The sequence below is a fragment of the Phyllostomus discolor genome, chromosome 6 (assembly GCF_004126475.2).
Source record: "Phyllostomus discolor isolate MPI-MPIP mPhyDis1 chromosome 6, mPhyDis1.pri.v3, whole genome shotgun sequence".
NCBI lineage: Eukaryota > Metazoa > Chordata > Mammalia > Chiroptera > Phyllostomidae > Phyllostomus > Phyllostomus discolor.
Window position 1 is genome coordinate 63,807,393 of NC_040908.2, and position 19,497 is coordinate 63,826,889.

Here is a 19,497-nt window from a genome sequence, read left to right on the forward strand (position 1 = left end):
CCACACTAGGACAGAGTGACTGTAAGGTGCATCCCTTTCAGAGGCCGACACAGGCCTGCATGGCTGCGGAGGAGACGCATTATGCCAGGAGCCTCACGTCTCCTCACACTGCAGGACATGGAGACCAACTGGCTGCTCTTCCTTTGGGTCCAGTCTTGGCTGAAAGCATTGCTGAGTGCGAGGACATAACCCGACCCTGAAAACAGTTACTTGCACAAGGTCGAAAGAGACTATTTGCCAGGATGGTTAAGTAATTCTCTTTCCTATTTATGTCAATGATGGTGTAGCCTGATTTGAGAAGTCCCTTAGTGGGTGGTTTTTAAAAGATTGAATATAGCTGAGACTTTGACTCCCTAACACCCACTGCATCCCCATTCTGAAGTCCTGGTAGGTCACGGGAACAGCAAGTGACCAGGTGCAGAGAGCCCCTCTTCTGCCCTGCAGCACCTGCCTCTGGTGCAGGGTCACTCACCCTCACAGCTCTTCCGGTCAGGCAGGGTCCGGTACCCGCTGGGGCAAGCACAGCGGTAGGAGCCGGGTGTGTTCACACAGGTGTGCATGCAGAGCCGGGGCCGTCCCTCCTGCCTGTAGAGCTCACACTCATTCACATCTAGGGACAGAAGTGCCTGGTGTGAGTCTAGAAGCCATGCAGTGAGCCCTGTCCCCAGCAGAACATGGGAAGGAGGCCAGGCACATCCCCATTCTCCTGAGTCAAGGGCCCAGAAGGCATAGGGAGGAGTGAGGGAGCTGACCAGGCTGGTGAAAGAGGAAAGGGAGACCCCATAGAGGCTGGCCTAGCACCAGGCAGCCCAGAGAGCCAGCCCACTGCAGCCCCAGACTGCCGGCCTGGTCTGTGGCCCCATGGTTGGGAATGGAGGGAGAGGGTCTGGTTTGTGCTGCTGTACAATGAGGTCGTTGGCACCAACTGACCAAGTCTCATTCAGGCCTGGACCACTGGTTTGAGTGCTTTTCGGAAGGCGCTTTGGTGATCAGGATGGTTACTAGAAGTGGCCCTGCTGGTAAAGCTAAGCCCAGAAGGGGCCAGGATGAGCCCCAGGCACCTGCTCAGCTCAGCAGTCTACCAGGGCAGCCCCCACCCCTGTTGACTCGAGCCAGGGTGCAGGGAGGAGGAGCTCAGGGCTGTGTCAGACTAGTATGCAGGGCTCGGATTGAGGCCCCGCCAGGTTCTAACTGGGAGTGAGCCTGGGATCCTCTGGCTACTTTCTCATGACTTTTCCCCTCCCAAATTATCTAGGTGTTAGCTCCATCTTAGTGACCGTCTTAGCAGACACTAGGTCAACAATGACCTAAAACCACAGTGGGCAGGCTCTCTGAGACCATGCTTCTCCTTTGTGCCCTGGGTGAGGATTGGGTGCGCCTGGGAGGAGAGCGGTAGGAGCCCCCTTCCCTCCTGTGTCCCCCCCTGCTGTGCCCTTCCCCGGTGGTGGAAGCCCCTATGTGACCCCTGCTCCGTGTCCCCTCCCCTTCGGCGCGCCTACCTACCCTGGCAGACGCTGTCGCCGCCGGCTGCGCGGCTCAGTTGGAAACCGGCCTCACAGCTGCAGTGCCTGGTCCTCTCCACCTGCGCGCAGCGGGGCGCCCTGCTGAAGGCTGGGTCGTCTGCCAGTCGCTCTGGGCCGGCTGTGGGGAGAAGTCACGTCAGGGTCAACCCCTCCTGCAGGCCCGACCTGGAGAAGGGCCGGGGAGCCAGACCTGCAGCCCCTCTGAACTTACTCTAAAGGTGGGAGAACAAGGGCCATGATTCACCAAAACCCCACGCACCGGCCCACCCAGGGGCATGCAGCACAACCAGCAGGCACACGCTGTGCCTGGGTCACAGGGCGGTGAAACCGGAGTCTTTGTTCAAAGAAGCTTGCCACACACCCAATGCTAACAGCCATCGCTGCAGTTCAAACACCACTTTTGGGGGTTCTTTTGTGTTGTACCCTTTTTACTTTTCCAAAGTGTCTAAGCTTTTTGTTTGTTTTTTAACCAAGAACAGAAATCAATTTTCTAACCAAAAAAAAAATATGTTAGTTTTTGGAAGTTTTTAAAGAATTTTGAGCTCTCACATGGTTAGGGAAGATGTAGAGGGTAAAGGTGAGGGGGTGCACAAGCAGACACGCTGCAGGACCCCACTTGACTGGTCCCTTAGAGGAGTTGGATTCAATGACACAAGCAGAAGGGTTATGGGGGTGGGGGGGAATGGGCACCGAGTCCCAGATTTGCGATGCGACAAAAGTTCTGGGGATGGGTGGTTGTGCAACAATGCAACTGCACTTAAGGCCACCGAACTGCACACTTAAAATGGTTAAATGGTCAATTTTATGTTTTTTATATTTTACCACAATAGAAAAAAAGAAAGGGCACCAGAACAAAGGCTTTCCTCAAGGAGTTAGGAAGACACAGGTGAGCAAGCAGCCTGGTGTCTGCTGGGAGGTCTATGGATTCTGTGAGGAAGGAGCTGGCTTTGTCCCTCCTTCTCTTCCCGGTGGGGTGCCCTGTCTTGGGATACTTTATACATAAGGTGCCCCTGGGCCTGAGGAACAATTGCCTAAAGGTCTGTCAGTGTCCAGCACCAGCACATCTGGGTTGAAAGGGGGTCCATTTCTTTTTTTGTCCTGCGTGTAAGTTGTGGAGGCAGTGGGCCTGCCTCCCACCTCAGTTTACCCAGAGAGCAGCCCCCACCCCCGCACGCCCCTCTCCGGACACAGGAGCTAGTTAGTGGGGCCTCTGGGCTCCCGGGAGAGCAGCCTCATCGGAGAAAACTCCCAGCAGGCTGAACAGAATCAAGATACATAAAGCAGCAAATCTCTGGGGGCAACACTTAAGTGTGACCCTGGGCAGGTCCACAAGGACATCAAGTATTGACAAAGCTCCTACAAGCCACGTGTTCCTCCTCCCCACACTGAGATGCCACACAAAAATCAGAGGACATGCCAAGGTCTGGGGGCAAAGGAATAGGACATTTAGGATCTGACTTTTTTATATAGGACATTTTGGTTGCACCACAGTGTGGGAACTGCCATCTACCCTGTAGCTTCCGTATCGGATTGTCCCGTCTCTGCACAGCAGCTGCTGTGTGTCTTCCAGACCTTCTGGCTGGAGGGACGTTGGGCCCCCATGTGGACGACCTCACCACTGGTCAGAGGAACAGTCACCCAGCTCTAAAGACACCTGACTCCTAACAGTAACTACGGACTTCGAGAATGTGATGGGAGTGTTACTGGGAGTTGGGAAGGAAAAGCCACTCTGCTGGTCAGTCTGCAGAGGAAAAACTGACCAGGGAAGGTGGCAGCAGGGAAACATCTCAGGTCCAACCCCAATCTGGGGAGTTTTTAGGTTGTGAGTCAGTCCTTCCCTCTGAATTTTCTTCCATGAAAAGGATGAAAATTCTGGGTTCACAAAAGAGCCAAACTCCATCCCCAGTAACCGCTTCAGGGAACCGGAGAGATCAGTGGATGTGACGTGGGGAGGAAGAGCCCACTCACTGACCTGCCTGCATCTGGTGACCCTTGACCACAGCCCCCCGCAGCGGACATTCTCACCCTACCCTGTACAGCTACACACCTGTCTGGGCCGGGTGCTGACAGCGGCTCCCGGTCCTTCCTGGAGGACAAAGGCATGTGTACTGGTTGACTCCTTCTAAACACGTCCCACCATTTTGACATGGCTGGCTGGAGCATTCGCTGATATCTAGGAACAGAAATAATTTTCAGCCCTGGCTGGCGTAGCTCAGTGGATTGAGCACGGGCTGGGAACCAAAGTGTCCCAGGTTCAATTCCCAGCCAGGGTACATGCATGGGTTGCAGGCCATAACCCCCAGCAACCGCACATTGATGTTTCTCTCTCTCTCTCTCTCTCTCTCCCACCTTTCCCTCTCTAAAAATAAATAAATAAAATCTTAAAAAAAAAAGAAATAATTTTCAAACAAGAGTGACTGAGTTCTGACTCTAAAACAAACGAAACACAAAGATGGGTGAACATTCTTTACAAGGCAGTTGGACTCCAGCTCTCCGCCTCCCCTCTCTGCCCCTAACACTGCCCCCAATGCAGAAGCTGAGCTGCAGCCCACCCTCCACTCAGCAAGCCACGTGGCCTGGCTGACCTGAAGCTCTCAACCTGAAGCCCATTGCCTGCCCCTGTCAGCCAGCACGCAGATAGACACTTTCAGACAGGAACTAAGAGGAGTTTTAAGGTTGCTGAGGGGGGGATGGCCCATGAATTGTACAGAGATGGGGAAATGCATTCTTTCCAGTCCCTCCAAGAAGCCCTCCTATGGGACCAGAGTTCTCCTGACCCTTGGCCTCTCCTTAATGTTGGAAAAGGAAACTATTCCTTGCTCATCTATACAACAGTCCTGTGGAAAAGCTATATAGAGAGAGATACATATTTAAAAGTTTAATAGGTTTTTCTCTGTGTGGTACTTTTTCTTATTTATGCTTTTTTGTCCTCTCGCATTTTTCCACAATGGACATTTATAAATTTTCTTAATATGAAAATAATGATCTTTTGAAACCCTCAGGCCCTATCCACATTTTGTGAACTCCTTAAGCCCAGCTTTGGTGGCAGCATTCCAGCACCAGAGGCAGGTCTGTGGGCCCACCGAGCGGACCATGCACCCTGGGGAGGGCGAGTCGGAAACTTGTCCTGAGTTGTACCAGAGCATCCCTTCCTGCCGTGTCCATCGAGAGGAAGGAAAGGTCTTTGCTCCTGATGAGAACAGCAGCCTCATGTGGACGGTTGGCGTCCTCATGACTGGGGTGTCTTGTAATCTAGGACATGGTTTGCACTCCTCATAGAAGGACCCAGATCATGAGATCCTGCTTGTCCTGGGAGGTGCCATCTCAACTTCTCAGAAACCTCAGCCTGGCTGTGCTGCCCCCTCAGGCTCTGGGTTCAGACGACCCGACTCCAGGGACATGACTGGAACTGCACTGCACACAAAGCCACAGGGCTCGGAGCTCCCGTTTCCACCCTGTTGTCCAGCTCCCATCCTTTCTCACCAGCAAAGCCTGCAAGCTGCAGACCACGAGGCCATGAAGTTGTGGGCACGAAGCCAGGGCGTGAACACTAGTGTCTTTCAGTCTGGCCCCAGTGGGACCAGAGCCACAATCTGTCTCTGGCCTGGCCTCCAGCAGAAGCACGGAGCCTGGCTGCACCTGGACAATGGGGTACAGGCGGGGTGGGGGCTGTGCCCAGGTGTCCCAGACCCTCCTCCTTGGGATCTCGTGGCCCAAGGTTTTCATTTCTAGATGGGGCCACACAGACTCTTTCTTATCTTCATCCACGCTTGGAGGCGAGCCATGGCTGGGGGCCCAGTCCCGGTGCCCCCTGGTGTCCTGACTGAAGTCCAGCTGTCACCACATCGCATCTGTCTCAGGCAGTGGCACTCAGTTACATGCATGGCGATTTCAGAGCTATGAAGAGGGGCTGGAGGAGCTGTGGAGAGGCCGGGAGGCGAAAGCCCAGCGTTGACTCTGTGGACGCGCTTGCTGCTCAGTGAGCACTTACGGTTGCCCTGGAAGTGGGCTCAGTGGTTCGCATGCGTGATCTGATTTCTTGTCCCCTTACTTCCAATTCTTTCCTGCATTTCTGTCATCTGGTTTCAAACTTTCCAGTTCTCCCATCACCTCACTTCTGAGGTTTAGTAATTTTTCGTTATGCCATCCTATCATAGTTTTTATCTTTTTTAAATTTCTGGCTGCTTGTTTAGAAATATTAGTTATAGCTCCCTGGCATTTCTTCACCATCTGTAGACTTTATTGTCTGTTTTCCTATTACAGTGTGCACAGGATTTGACAAGTCCTTTCCCATTACTCATGTGCTGCAGAAGTAAGTTTCCTGTGGACTTTTTCTGACTCCCGAACCGCCAATGTCATGGTTATGTTGTTTTCGGCGTGGGTCACCCTGCTCAGCTTTGCCCTTTTCACCCCCCCCCCCCCCCCGACTCTTCTCTGGACCACCTCTTTCATTTGCCCCGATTTTCCTTGTTGGGCTCAATTTGGATTCTCCTCCCATAGAGTCTCCACAATATTGGGGCTTGTCCTGAGCACCCTGAGAGTTCTGAGGGGCCGGACTGCTCAAGAAACAGAGATGGGCTATCGGAAAGATGAGCCCACACCTGAGGAAATTGGCCCAGGAAGACCAGCACTGAGATAGAGCCTAATAAAACTATTGAATTTTTTTTAAGAAAAGAAAAAGAAAAAATTAGGCCCTGGCCAGGTAGCTCAGTTGGTTGGAGCATTTCCTAATACACCAAGGTTGCAGGTTCAATCCCAGGTCGGGGCACATACAAGAATCAACCAATGAATGCACAAATAAGTGGAACAACAAATCAAATTGATGTTTCTCTCTCTCTTTGCCTCTCTCTCTCTCTCTCTCTCTCTCTCTCAAATCAATAAACACAAAAGAAAGAAAAAGAAAATATCCTTTGGCATCCAGGCAGAAAGTCTTCTTAGTCATGATGTCAAGAACAGTACCAATTAAAACAGAAGATTCAGAGGAATGTATTGAAGATACTCAAGGAAAAAAATGTGAGACAGGTGTTTTATACCCAGTCAAGATGACACCCAGTGGTAAAATTACACTTTTTTGAAAGTTGGTGGATTGCCCTTAGGATCTTCTTGAGGAGCTGACTGAGGAAATGTCCCCATGTGGGTGGTGGATGTCACCAAGGTGTAGCTGGAACTACCCAGCAGAAGTCTATAGTGCTGTCTCACCTGAACAAAACAAACTCTCACCTGAGTCTGGTCAAGCCTCTGGAGTTCACTCCCAGTTTATAAGGATACAGAGCAAAGGCACAAACTCCCAGTTACAAGATAAGCAAGTCCCAGGAGTAATTCACAAATGACTGTAGGATGTGTAGGAAAGTGGTTAAGAGAGTAACTCCTAAGAGCTCTCATCAGCAGGAAAAAAACCTCTTTTTCTTTTCTTTGTAGCTCCATCCGGTGATGGGAATCTTTCAGGATCAAGGGGAAGTACAGGTACTGGTACTGCCCCCGGTGTGTCTGCCTGTCACGCAGCTTGTATCTCCCGACTGGTCTGCAAGCTGGTGGTACCTGTAACCACCCTTCAAACCCTTTTTTGCCAGGAGAGGGGAAACAAAGTCCAGACCCATGAATGTGGTGCTGCTTGTCCTGCGCCTCCCAGGCCAACCCACGCTCCTCTGGAGAGACGGCACATTTTCTGATGCTCCTGTATAGTTGCAAGTTACTTGTGCATTCCAATGCTGCTCTTCCAAACCTACTTGTTCATGTAATACCCGAATTCCCTCTTCAATTCCTGGGCTAAAATCATGGATGTTCTGCCCCAGCAGATGTCCTATGAAGCCTGCCCTGAGAATGACTGGTATGCGTGAAGTTTTGACCATAAATTTTTGAAAAGCCAAAATGTAATATGTGCCAGGTCTGATTTACCTCAACATCAAGAAAGCACTGTTTTCAAGTCCAACAGAGAGAAGAGAAGCCTTTCATGCCTCGCTCTCACCCAGCGGTCTCCCCTGGAGTCAGTCTACACCAAGTCCCAAAATAGTCACAAAGGACACCTGAGGAATTTCTTCAAGCCCTCTGGTCACCAACAGCCTCGAAAACAAACTGCAGCCCCAGAACGAATTAGCCACGAGGAGCGTTTCTGTGCAGTGTCTCCTCATGTCCGCCCCATAACCACAGAAGGCATCTTGCCCCAGCATCTGTAAGAGCAGAGTGAGATGTTGAGGAACAGACTGCAGGGTCAGAGTGTCTGGGTGTGAATCAGCTCAGCCTGCCCCTCAGCGCTGTGGCCTTGGACATGATCCTTCTGTGCCTCAATTTCCCCATACACAAAACAAGACTAAATTGTTGGGGGGATTTAGGGTGCTCCTGCAGATGGAGCTGAGTCATCAGACACGGTGGCTGCTGCCCTGCGGTTGAGGAGTGGTGGGGGGAATCAGGCAGAAATTGTTCCAAAGGATGACCCGTTCTCCCTAGTGAGGCCTTGCAGGGCTGCGATGGGCCCAGCCCCCGGGGCGGGTTAGGAGGGACCAACCTCTGCAGCGGGGCTGCTCCCCTGTCCAGGTGCCGTTGGGAAGGCACACCACGCTGCTAGGCCCAACCAGCTGGAACCCAGGGTCGCAGGTAAAATGGACTTCGTGATCCACTAAGTACTTGCTTCCAAACTTTCTGCCATCTGGAGGGGCGTTCAGAGCAGGGCAGGAAACTATAAGGAGAAAAGGAAGGACCACAGAAATTTAGGCAGCACTCTCAGCGACCAGGCTTCTCGTCCTCTGGTGCCTCTCTGCGGAGGGCCTACTCCAGGCTACATGCCAGGCTGGACATTTTAATTGTCATGTCTCAGTAAATCCACAGAGCATGCTTGCCATGGGTGATAACTGCCCACTCCGTGAAAGATGAGAAGACCATGGCTCAGGGACACTGGGTGCTGTTTGTGGGCCTCACCACGCAGAGAGGTCAGAGTGGGACTCCCCACAGCTGTGCTGACACTGCACAGCTGTGCTCCCCACTCTTGGAGCTTCAGGCTGGGTTCAGCCCCACACATAGGCCTTGGCTTCTACTCTTCTCTCTGCCTGGAATGTTCTCTCCCCAGAAAGTCCCATCTCTGGCTCTTTCCCACTCCCATGGGTCTCCACCTGAATGTAAGCCCCTCCCAGATGGTTCTCTGCCCACCACAATTTGCTGAAACCTCCTAGGGCACCTGTTATGCCGTGAGCTCCCTTTGTTTCCTTCCTGGATTTGTGACCCCTGGAAGCATCTTATCACCATGTTTGTTTCCACATCTGTTGCCAGTTTCCACATCTGTCTCCAGGATGCAACTCAAGGGGGGACTATGCCTGGCCTATGTCCCTGCTGCTTGCCCAGTCCAGTTCAGCGCCTACCCCATAGTGAGCACCCCATAAATGGTCCTTGAACCCCTGAGTAAGTAAACAAGTATCTATTGTGTTCTAACTATGTGCCAGGCACTTGGGCTAATCAGTGAACAAAACAGACAAATCCCTGCTCTCAGAAGCTCTTTCTAGTGATGGAGAGGCCATAGATAACCGAGATCCAAGTGCAAAGGGCAGAGTGAGGTAAGAGGTGATAAGTGTCACATGGAAAACAAAGCAGGGAACAGTGCTGGGCTGCACAGTGAGGGTGAGGTCCTGAGCGAGGGGCCAGGGGAGGCCTCCCTGGAGCCAAGAGGGGAAGATGGTGGAGACATAACCACGCAGAACCCAGGAGGACAGAGGGGACAAGCCAGTGCCTGGCAGGTCTGAGGAATGTAAGGGGGACCAATGTCAAGGGGGAAGGACTGCAGTCTCTTTGTGGTGGAAAATCTTTAAAACGGTCAGAAAAGGGAAACCACCTGCTGGAGTAACCCACAGGTAAACCATACCTGCACAGATAAAACAGTCCCTGGCACACAGCTGGTGCTCAACAAATGTTAGTTCAAGTAGAGAATGGATATACATAATTTCAAATCAATTTGCAGTGTGGCTCACTCAGTTGAAGCAGCATCCCGTAAACTGAAAGGTCACAGGTTCAATTCCTGGTCAGAGTGCATGACCAGGTTGAGAGTTCGGTCCCCACTTGGGGCGAGGACCAGAGGCAACACTAGTTTGTCTCTCATATCGATGTTTCTCTCCCTCCTTTCCCTTCTCTCTAAAATGAATAAGCATGTCCTTGGGTGAGAATAAAAATTAATTAACTAATTAACTAATTAATTCTTTAAAAATGTAAAAATCAATTTGCAGTCACTTCCCAAGTGGGAACCAAAACCACCTGTCCGGTGGACGGTGCGCCCCGTGGACAGTGCGCCCCACGGCTGGTTCATGTCACTGCAAACACATCCCAGTGAGTCTGCGGGCCACAGAGAAGCCCCCTGCACCTTATTGCAGTGAGGTCGACGTACACGGAATGAGATCAGCGAGAGCTACTCTGGTGATGGGAAGTGAATGAAACGTTCCCAGGAAAGAAAAGTTGGGAAAGCAGCAGGGGATACTTAGCACAGAAGCCAGAAACGGAAGGCCTGGGATTCTGCTGAACTAGAAATCATTCTTCCCAACTCTCAGAAAATGCCCTTAAAAAAAAAAAGCAAAAGCTAATTTCTCACTACCTTGCAGTTTGATCTGGGGCAAGCTTCTGGCTCCTGTGACCCAGGTGCGGTCACCCCACCCTGTGGTGGGGGTCCCGACAGCTGCTGGCCCCCATGTCCAACACACAGGACAGACAGAATGAATGGTGGCATTTTTTTAAAAAAGAGAATTGACCGCCTAAAAATTTCTTCAAGGAAGAAAGACCCTGAATCTGAGAACAAGAAGATTAGTGATTTAACAATATACCTTTCTCTCTGTATTACTCAATGGAGGCCTCTAATACAGGCCTGTGGGATTTTTAAAAAACATTTTATTCATTTATTTTTGGAGAGAGGGGATGGGAGGGAGAAAGAGAAGGAGAGAAACATTGATGTGGGAGAGAAACATCGATCAGTTGCCTCTCAGATGCACACCTACCAGGGACCTGGCCCTCCCCTTGGGCATGTGCCCTGACCAGGAACCCAACGGGCAACCTTTTGGTTTGCAGGACAACACACCAGTCAGGGCCAGGCGGTGGTTTCACAAACTATCTGCTGCAGGTTCTTCTTTGAAACCCCCAGCTGCTGCAGGCATCTCTGGTCCCATGAAAACAGATAGGATCTGTGGAGTTGGGCCTGCAGCAGGAGAAGTCACTAGATCTGGAACCTGCTACTGCTAACTCACTTCTTTTGGCCTCGGTTTCCCATCTGTAGGAGAAAGGGTAGGCGCTCTAGCTTGCTTCCTGGTGTCTGGCCGTGCTGGGCCCCCCAAGGAGCCCACATTGCCTAGAAGAGTTGAGGGGCCTGGCTAACAGTCTGGCTGTGCACCAGGGATGCTGAGGAAACCAGGAGTTGACTCGGGGCTGTTGAGACTCTGGATTGGATACCATTATCTCTGAAAAGGTATGAAATCCAGCACCTTCCCTGGGAAACGTCATCTCATACAACCAAGAAGGTCCTTGATAATTCATATTAAGTGCGTGAATGATGTCAGATACAACATAGGCTCCTGCCTCCCCACCCCCAACCTGAGACCCTATCAACCTGAGAAGAGACCAGAGGAAATCCCGCCACCCACTTCTGGGTCTTGGCAATGCGAAAGCTCTTACTGGGACAAACAAGAGAACACCCCAGCGTCGGTCAGAGCCACTCACTGTAACCTCGCCAGGCAGTCAGATGTGTGCTCAGCCCCGCCCCACTGGCACGAGTGGGAGACCCCTGTTGGAGGACTAGTCTTCATGCCTGCAAAAACTGCAGCCAGCATTGGTTCATGGATGGTACCAGGTGCGCCACCCTGGTGTAGCTGGTAGTGATGGGGACATTGCATGTGTTCAGGGAGGGCATGTGTGGGAACTCTCTGTGCTTGCCACTCCGTTTTCCTGTGCACTTAACAGTCTTCTAAAAGTTAGTGTTCAATTTTAAAACTTCACACTGGAGGAACTGGAATCTACCTGGGTGGGGACAGGGAAGGGAAAAGTTCTTGCTGTAAAGGTGGTGACTTTTGAGGGTCCTGTGAACATAATATGTAGGCATGAGTACTGTGAAGCCTAGAATGAAAAGCTCTAAGAGGAAACCAGTGACATTCAGACAGGGAGGAGTTCTGCAGGAAGCAGCAGATGAGGCAGGGAGAGGCCTGGGAATCCGCTGTAAGACACGGTGAAGAGTGACAGGTGGGGATGGGAGAGAACCCACAGGCGAAGGGCCTAAATATCCTGTGCCCAGTGGTGCCAACTAGGGGACCCACCTGGGGGGCCGTCCAGACCCACTCTGTTCGCAGAGCTCTGCAGCGCGGCCAGCCGGCTCCTCACACTGCGGAGGCCCTCGCTGAAGCGGGTCTCCTGAACCTTCAGCAGCTGCTGCAACTGGCGGATGGCCGTGAGGACCTGCTGCTTGTTGAGGCAGTTCTGGGGACAGAAAGATCACCACCACCACCACCACCCACTACAGCTGGTTCACTTGCTCTGGGCTTCCGGAAGCCACCCAGAGCCCTGGCCCAAAGGATGATATGAAGGTGGCCTTGTGGGTATTTTTCCGTGCCTAGAGTTCCCACTGGACCAAATGACACCCCAACCACATGTATCGCAGCCCCCATTCACCCTTTGACAGAAGAAAAACTCCTATCTTCAGAGCAAAGAGCAAAATTGATGATGCTACGTGATTGGGTGGGTGGACAATGATTTGTACCCAAAGTGCCTTATAATCAGTAGTCTTTACTCCAAGACTTCCCCAGCTCTTCCTTCTAAATTAATGCTCTGAACATGGGCCTCTGTAAACTTTTTCTTTCTTTCTCCCTTGTACTTGTTAAAACCAGGTGGGCAATACAGCCTATAAAACAGGGAAACCAGGAATGCTCCATGGTTCACATACTTTAAAAATGTAACAGGGTAAATAAGAAACTCAATAGAGTTAAGGAAACATTTAACAAAAGTCAACACCCAGCTCTGATAATATTTTAAAAGCTAAAAAAAAAAGAACAGAATAAGGAGGCTTTCGCTGTTCATGATACAGACTAACTTAAAGCAACATCCAGCATCATTTTTAGTGATAGGAGCTTTAAGGTTCCCAGTCTCAGTTGTCTGCAAGACTTGAGGGGGTAGGGGGAGTGCCGCGGTGAATACAGTGGGGGGTGATAGGGCCTCGGCCTTGGGGCTCACCTTGGGGCTGTGCGTTACCTCAGCATGGCCCGGTCTGACCTGACTCATTACCTGCACAGAAAAAGGAAAACATTAAGAAGATGATGATGGTTTTCTGCAGTGAAAGGCTTATGGATCATTTTTCATTTAAATTTTTATGTTTAATTTTTTTCTACAGTGAGTATTAGTTTTATAATTTGATTTTTTTCTAAAAGGGTGTCAGGGCAGCGGGGAGTCACGGGGCCTCTGGCCTGGCCACCAGGGTGGAAATAGAGTCACCACTGCTCTCCCAGGGAGGCTGCCAGGCCGCTGCACCTTGGAGAGTTTGCCAAACAGATGACTCACCAGGCTGATTCAATGGGCGCTTTTGACAAAGCTGAATCCCCAGCTGCCCCTGGAACCTGTGAACCCATGGGGAATTCTTGGCTCCATCCACCCTGACCAGGACCTGACGGGGCCTGGCCCTAAGCAGCTGCTGGGAAGAGGAGCTTTGTTTGTCTCCTTCTTCCTCCCCCACGTGTCCTTCCCACCCTGGCCCAGAGCACCCGGCCAGTGGCCTCCTGCGGCCCTACCTGCCCAGCACTGTGCAGCCATCCTATCCTGCCCTGGTTTCCCACACCCACATCCTCTTCCTTAAAAAAGAGCTGCTTTATAGATGGCTCCATGGCTCTGTGTGATTTACATTTGTGAAGTTCACAATTTACAAAGCTGTTGGCCACCTCAAAGAGTATTACTGGCTGGAGCAACCCCATGAGAAAAGCTTGGGATTGTGTCTGTCGCAGGTGAAGACAGAGAGGCTGGACATCCAACAGCTTTCCCCAGATCATGGGGCTTAGGAGCAGTGGAGCCAGGCTGGGGACCCCGCTGGCTCCCGCCCCTGGCCACCCTAGCTGTCAGAGACTCTCTGTACTGCCTTGTGCCCTATCTCATTCGTTCTCCGCAGGCTCCTGTGTGGTGAGGGGTCTTCTTGATTCATTTGCATTAGGAGTTGGTAACTTGATGGCCCAAGCAAAATATCCCACAGAAGTGAATTTCTAACTCTCGTGCAAATTTCAGGTTGGGTAGTGTGGATGGTGGGGCCAGAAGTGGAGAGGCAGTGAAGTGAAGGGAACATCCCTCCCCAGGCTGAGCTAAGCAAGCACCTGCCTCTCTAGCTGGGAGGGGGCTCCCTGGGCTGGAGCTGCACCACGGACACGGAAGGACTGTTTTGAAATTGTGGAGAAAAGGTTAGTCCAAGATCTCTGTCGAGAACACGGGGGTGACATGGGGCCCCAGGAAGTAGAGAAAGAAGGGGAGCATGTGCGAAGGGGAATGGTCCCAGCAGCCAAGCGTGTCTAACCCAGTGCTGCTAGGCCTGGGCACAGCTCTCCTCCGAGTCCAGAGACACTTCACGGAGCCCTTCTTAACACCCGCACCGTGGAAACTGGGCACCAGCTGCTTTCCCCTAAGTGCTCATTAGGGGTGAGACTGGCTTATTCAGTTGTAATGGAAAACCTTCAGACCAAGAACACAAAGGCGGGGGGGAGAGGGGGAAGCTGTGGGAGGACTTGCTGAGGGCGGGTTGGGAAGCCCTGGCCCTCTCAGGGATGACGCTAACGGAACATGGTGTGATTGAAGAAGATCCTTGTGAGCCTAGAAGTAAATCTACGCACAGATGGTCAACTAGTTAGGACAAAAGAGCCAAGAACATACAATGGGGGAAGGAGAGTCTCTTCAACCAGTGGTATTGGGAAAACAGAACAGCCACAGGCAAAAGAACAGAACAAGACCCCTATCCAGCACCATACACAGATACCAACTCAAGCTGGATTCAAACTTTGACTGTAAAATGTGAAACCATAAATCTCCTAGAAGGAAACATAGGTAGTAAGCTCCTTAACACCAATCTTGGTGATGATTTTTTGGATTTCACAGCAAAAGCAAAATAAACAAGTGGGAGCACATCAAACTAAAAAGCTTTTGCACAACAAAGGAAACCATCAACCAAATGAGAAGGTAGCCTACTGCATGGGAGAAAATAATGATAATATATCAAATAATACATCAGATAAGGGATTACCATTCAAAATATATAAATAACTCATACAAGTCAACAGCAAATAATCCTATTTAAAAATGGGCAGAGGATATAAATAAACATTCTCCCAAAGAGGACATACGGATAACCAACAGGTACATGAAAAGGTGTGCAGCATCACTAATGAGGGAGATGCAAATCAAAACCACAGTGAGACATGACCTCACACCTGTCAGAGTGGCTACTGCCAACAAATCAATGAACGAGTGCTGGCGAGGTTGTGCTCCGCTGGTGGCAGTGCAGGCCGGCATGGCCACTAGGGAAAGCAATTCCACTTCTGAGTATTAATCTGAAGAAAATGAAAACACTAATTCAAAAAGATATATGCACTCCTATGTTCACTACAGCATTGTTTTCAATAGCCAAGACATGGAAACAACCTAAGTGGATGACTGGAAAAAGATGTGATATATGCAATTCAGCCATAAAAAAGGAAGAAAATCCTGCCCTTTGCAAAAACATGGATAGACCTTGAGGGCGTTATGCTACATGAAGTAAGTCAGATGGAGAAAGACAATACCGTATGATCTCACTTATACGTGGAATGTAGAAAAAGAAACTCATGGACACAGGGAATAGACTGGTGGCTGCCGGAGGCTGGGGCTGAGGGGCGGTGAAAGCAGTGGAAGGCGATCAAAAGATAAAAAGCTCCAGTTCCAAAGGTAAGCCCAGGGGACCTAGTGTACAGCAGAGTGACTCCAGCCTGCAGTGCTGGGCTGTGTATTGGGAAGCTGCTGAGAGAGTGGATCATAAAGTTTCTCATCACAAGACAGACAAATGTGTCACTCTGTGAGTTGGTGGGTATAAACTAGACTTATCATGGTGATCGTTTCATGATATGTGCGCATGTATCGAGTCACTGTTGTACCCCTGAAACTAATCCATGTTGTATGGCAAGCAGAGCTCAAGAAAAACTGGAAGAAACAAAAAGAAAGTCCCCAAGAGGGGAAAAAGAAAAAAGAAGGAGGATTCTTGTAGTCTTGGAGAGCCAGCCCAGGTGCCAGGGAAATGGAAAGATTTAGTGCTTGGGGACGTGACTTTCGATGAGTCTCCTTGGTCCCCAAGTGCTGAGCGGAGCCCTCAGGAGCCATGCTCAGAGTCTGTCACCTGTCTTCAGAGTCAGGTGCAGGTGTGACTGAATGCAACTGCAGAGCCAGGTGACAAGGCTGGAATCCTCAAGACCAAGGCAGGTGCTCAAGAGGTCTGCACCATGGACACAAACAGGGGGCCATGGGGGGGACTGAAGACTTGAGTGCATCCCCTTCTCACACTAAGCGGCTTTATCATGTCACTTGATCGTAAAACTCCCTGTAAAACATCAAAACAAAGGCCAGAGACACCACTGCTAACTTCTGTTCAGTTTTCACTTCTGGATGGCAGACACAGAGAGCCGTTGTCACATGCCGGTTAGTCAGCTTTCTCATCGACACTGGGTTGTGGCATCGTCTGACACTGAGAAGCAGAGCAGCCTGTGGGACCCGGGCCTCGATTTCGCTTGTTCTCTATGCTCTTTTCAGCCTGGGGAGCGGGCTCCTTGCCCCCTCCCTCTGTCTGCCCACTCACCTTCCCACACTCACCCCACCTCCTGCTCTGAGCCAGTAGAAGCCCTGGCCTGGAACAAACCATTTGTTTCTTTGCAAATGGAACTTTGATGAGGCCAGCCAAGGGACTGCAGGGGCCTCCAAGGCTTGGGGACAGGAAGCAGGATGGCCCCTCAAGTGTCACCACCTGCATTTCAGCCTGGCCCTGCCACGGCAAAGTGCTGGCTTTGGGTAGTCCCTTCCCACCTCAGGGGCTCAGGCCCCAGCTCTAATCAGCCACAGGCTCCACTCTGGTGGAGCTTCCGGAGCTGACCTCTCCCTCGAACAAAGGCTCCTGACTGCTGTGACTGGGTGAAGGTCAAGTCCACACCCAGGAAGGAAGGCCTGTCCCAGAGGCCGAGGAGGCCTGTGTCAGAGCCCCACCTCCACACACCTCTCGCAGGGTCCTCGAGGGGCCCTCATTTTTAACTTGCTTTAAAAGAGATCGCTTCAGATAGCGGAAGTTTCCATCTCTTCAAAACCTGGTTGCATACCTGGCTTACACCACAGATGATAAGTAATGTAAAGTAGTCTCCATTTCTTTGAATTAAAACCTTATTTGAAATGGAACCCAGAAAGGACATTCAACGAAAGCTTTCCACCTGTGAGGGGAAAAAAATCTAGATTTACCATTTCTGTCATCAGACTCTTCAAAGGGATGGCACTTGGTCTAACTGGATGCCAACAGCAGTGTTTGCAGAGAACACCTGAACCACTGAGAGAGGCAGCAATGAGTCACCCATCCAGCCCTTCCTGTGCCGGGGTGGGGGTAGCAGAGATGGTTGTGGAACACAGGCCAGTGCTGACACCTGGGAGGGAGGGGGCTGGTCGTAAGGCTCTTGGGAGCAATGAGGCCACAGAACCCCTCTCCATCTGCCTCACACCATCCCCAGGGAAAGTCGTGTCCACCATCCCCCAGTGCTTTCTCTCACAGCACCTACTGTGGTGGATCTAATGGAGAGGCCACCAGCTCACGAGACTCCCCTTTCTCTGGGCCTGGCCAGCACTCAGTGCAGGTGGACCTGCAGAGCCACTTCACACCCAAGACCCTACCTGTGGGCCCAGGGGTGGTTGAGACAGTCACCCCTGGATGTGTGTTGCCACACCCCAACTTGCCCTGTCACCACGCTGGAACTTGGTGGGCCTGACCCCACCCCACTCCCCATCCCATCCAGGCCTCCTGGACTTCTGGGCTCAATTTATACATAAGTTTAAGACACAGACAGAGTCTGCTCTCAAGGCACAGAAGGGAGTGGGTGAAGCTCCAGGGATGCGTGGGCTGCACGGGGTGAGAGTCCTGAGGCTTTTGTTCTCACATGACCTGGCTCCGTGGTCTCCTCACAGTGAGTGTTGGAACAGTGACTCTTTCCAAGAACCACCCTGGTGACAGTAGCACTCCATGACCCCTGAAGCGGCCACAGGCGACCCCTCAAACCTGGAGGGGCCATCTCCAGGGCTGGTTTCCCGAGCCACAGCTATGCGTCATGTCAGCATTTCGCTAACGGGAACACAGCTGTTTTGCTACCGTCGGGCTGTGAGAGGGCCGAGCGCACTTGCCAAGTGTGTGCCTGCTAGCCAAGGCTCTCGGGCCTCGGCATCTGAGTCATGCCGAATCTGCGCGTGGTTTTCTCCAGAAGTTATTTTCATTTTAGACCAAGTCGGAGGTGGGTCATAACTCCCTCAACTTCTCCCATCCCAGCGGCCTCTGCCCGGCACCCACGTGGAGGAGGAGAGAAAGTGGGTGCTCCTGGGGGAAGGCCCTGTGGGCCTCAGGGTTCTCCAGAGAAACAGAACTGATAGGATGTGTGTGGCGCACCCTTACATCTGAGACAGGCAGGATGAGAGGCGGAGAGATTTGTTCTGAGGAACTGGCATGTGCGACTGTGGGGGCTGCGAGTCCAATCTGCAGGGCGGGCGGCAGGCTGGAGTCCTGGGGAGAGTGGAGGCTGCGGCTCGAGTGCAAGGCGTGTGGAGGAGAGCTCCTGCCTTTTCCGGATGTCGGTCTTTTGGACGAGACCCACGCGCATCATGGAGGGCAACCTGCTACACGATTTAATGCTAATCATTCTAAAAATATCTTCACAGCGACTCCTAGATTGGTGTTTGACCCGCTGTCTGGGTGCACGGCCCAGCCAAGTGGACACATAAAGTAACTGTCTCCTTCAGCCAGAGCCTCCCTCTAGGGCCCGGGCCCCGGGTGTTCAGGCATCTTGTTTTTTTTACCATCCTGGATGCTCATAGTTGCACACTTACACCCCAAGCCCCCTTCTTGTCTATTTCTTTTAAATGGCCATGGGAGCTGTGACAGTAATGGGTGCCTAGAGCCAGCAATGTGGCCACAAGGCCACAGTGTGAAGCCCCACGAGTGTGTGTGACACTCACACCAGCCGTGGGAGGCGGCACCTTTACTGCACCCACTGCACAAACGAGGAAGCCAAGGGGCCACGATGCCACAATGAAGACTAAACCCAGTGCACCTTCTCCAGGCCCCGACGAGGCAGATGGCAGGGCCCACTTTAGAAGGGTCCTCAGGGACCCCATGAGCCACCTCTGGCTGCCTCCTGACTCACTCATTTCACAGCACCCCTTGCTGCTCTCAACATCCAGCTCTGGTCACCTCTCCCTGGGCCCCTTTGCAGGCCTGAGGGCAGAAAACAAGCTGCAGACAACTCTGAACCCTCACCACCAAGGACAGGCCCAGCGTGATGCTAGAAGCCTGCACGAACAAGCCAACAAACAGACGATAACGGAGGAGAGCGGGCAGGCAGTAGTGCGAGCCCAGGGCAATCCTACTCAAACTGCCACACAGTCCCACCCGGTTCTTTCACCTGCCTGCTCCTCAGCTCAGTTCTGTCTAGTTGCCACATTCATCGGAGACTTGGCCTTTTATAGCATCGATGTTATCTGCAGTCAATATCTCCCCTAATGCCCTTCCATTCAGAGACCATGCTCACCAGTGGGAACCAGGATGAGAGGTTCAGAGAAAGCTCCCAGGCTGTTCACGGCCCTCTGAGCCCGCACTGTCCTCCCCATCACTGCCCGATACACATAGACCCTGCCAAGAATGTCCTACTGGTGCTGGTTGTTTTAGGATGTGGCACATGTGTGTGTGTGTCCACACGTGATCCAAGATTTATGTGTGTACTGAAAACTGACATCT

At 51.8% G+C, this 19,497-nt stretch overlaps 1 protein-coding gene across 2 annotated transcripts in view; it reads right to left on the reverse strand.

Annotated features, from left to right (window-relative positions):
* FBLN7 (fibulin 7) overlaps window positions 1-19,497 on the reverse strand; it is a 32,272-nt gene that overhangs the window by 3,034 nt on the left and 9,741 nt on the right. The window contains exons 2-7 of one of the 2 annotated variants that reach the window (XM_036028279.1): window positions 12,702-12,752; window positions 11,792-11,951; window positions 8,026-8,196; window positions 3,571-3,696; window positions 1,504-1,641; window positions 473-610 (exon numbers count right to left, since the gene is read on the reverse strand). In XM_036028279.1, the coding sequence (XP_035884172.1) occupies window positions 473-610; window positions 1,504-1,641; window positions 3,571-3,696; window positions 8,026-8,196; window positions 11,792-11,951; window positions 12,702-12,752 (784 nt within the window). The remainder of the gene's footprint in view (window positions 1-472; window positions 611-1,503; window positions 1,642-3,570; window positions 3,697-8,025; window positions 8,197-11,791; window positions 11,952-12,701; window positions 12,753-19,497) is intronic. The other variant, XM_036028278.1, reaches the window with a different exon arrangement.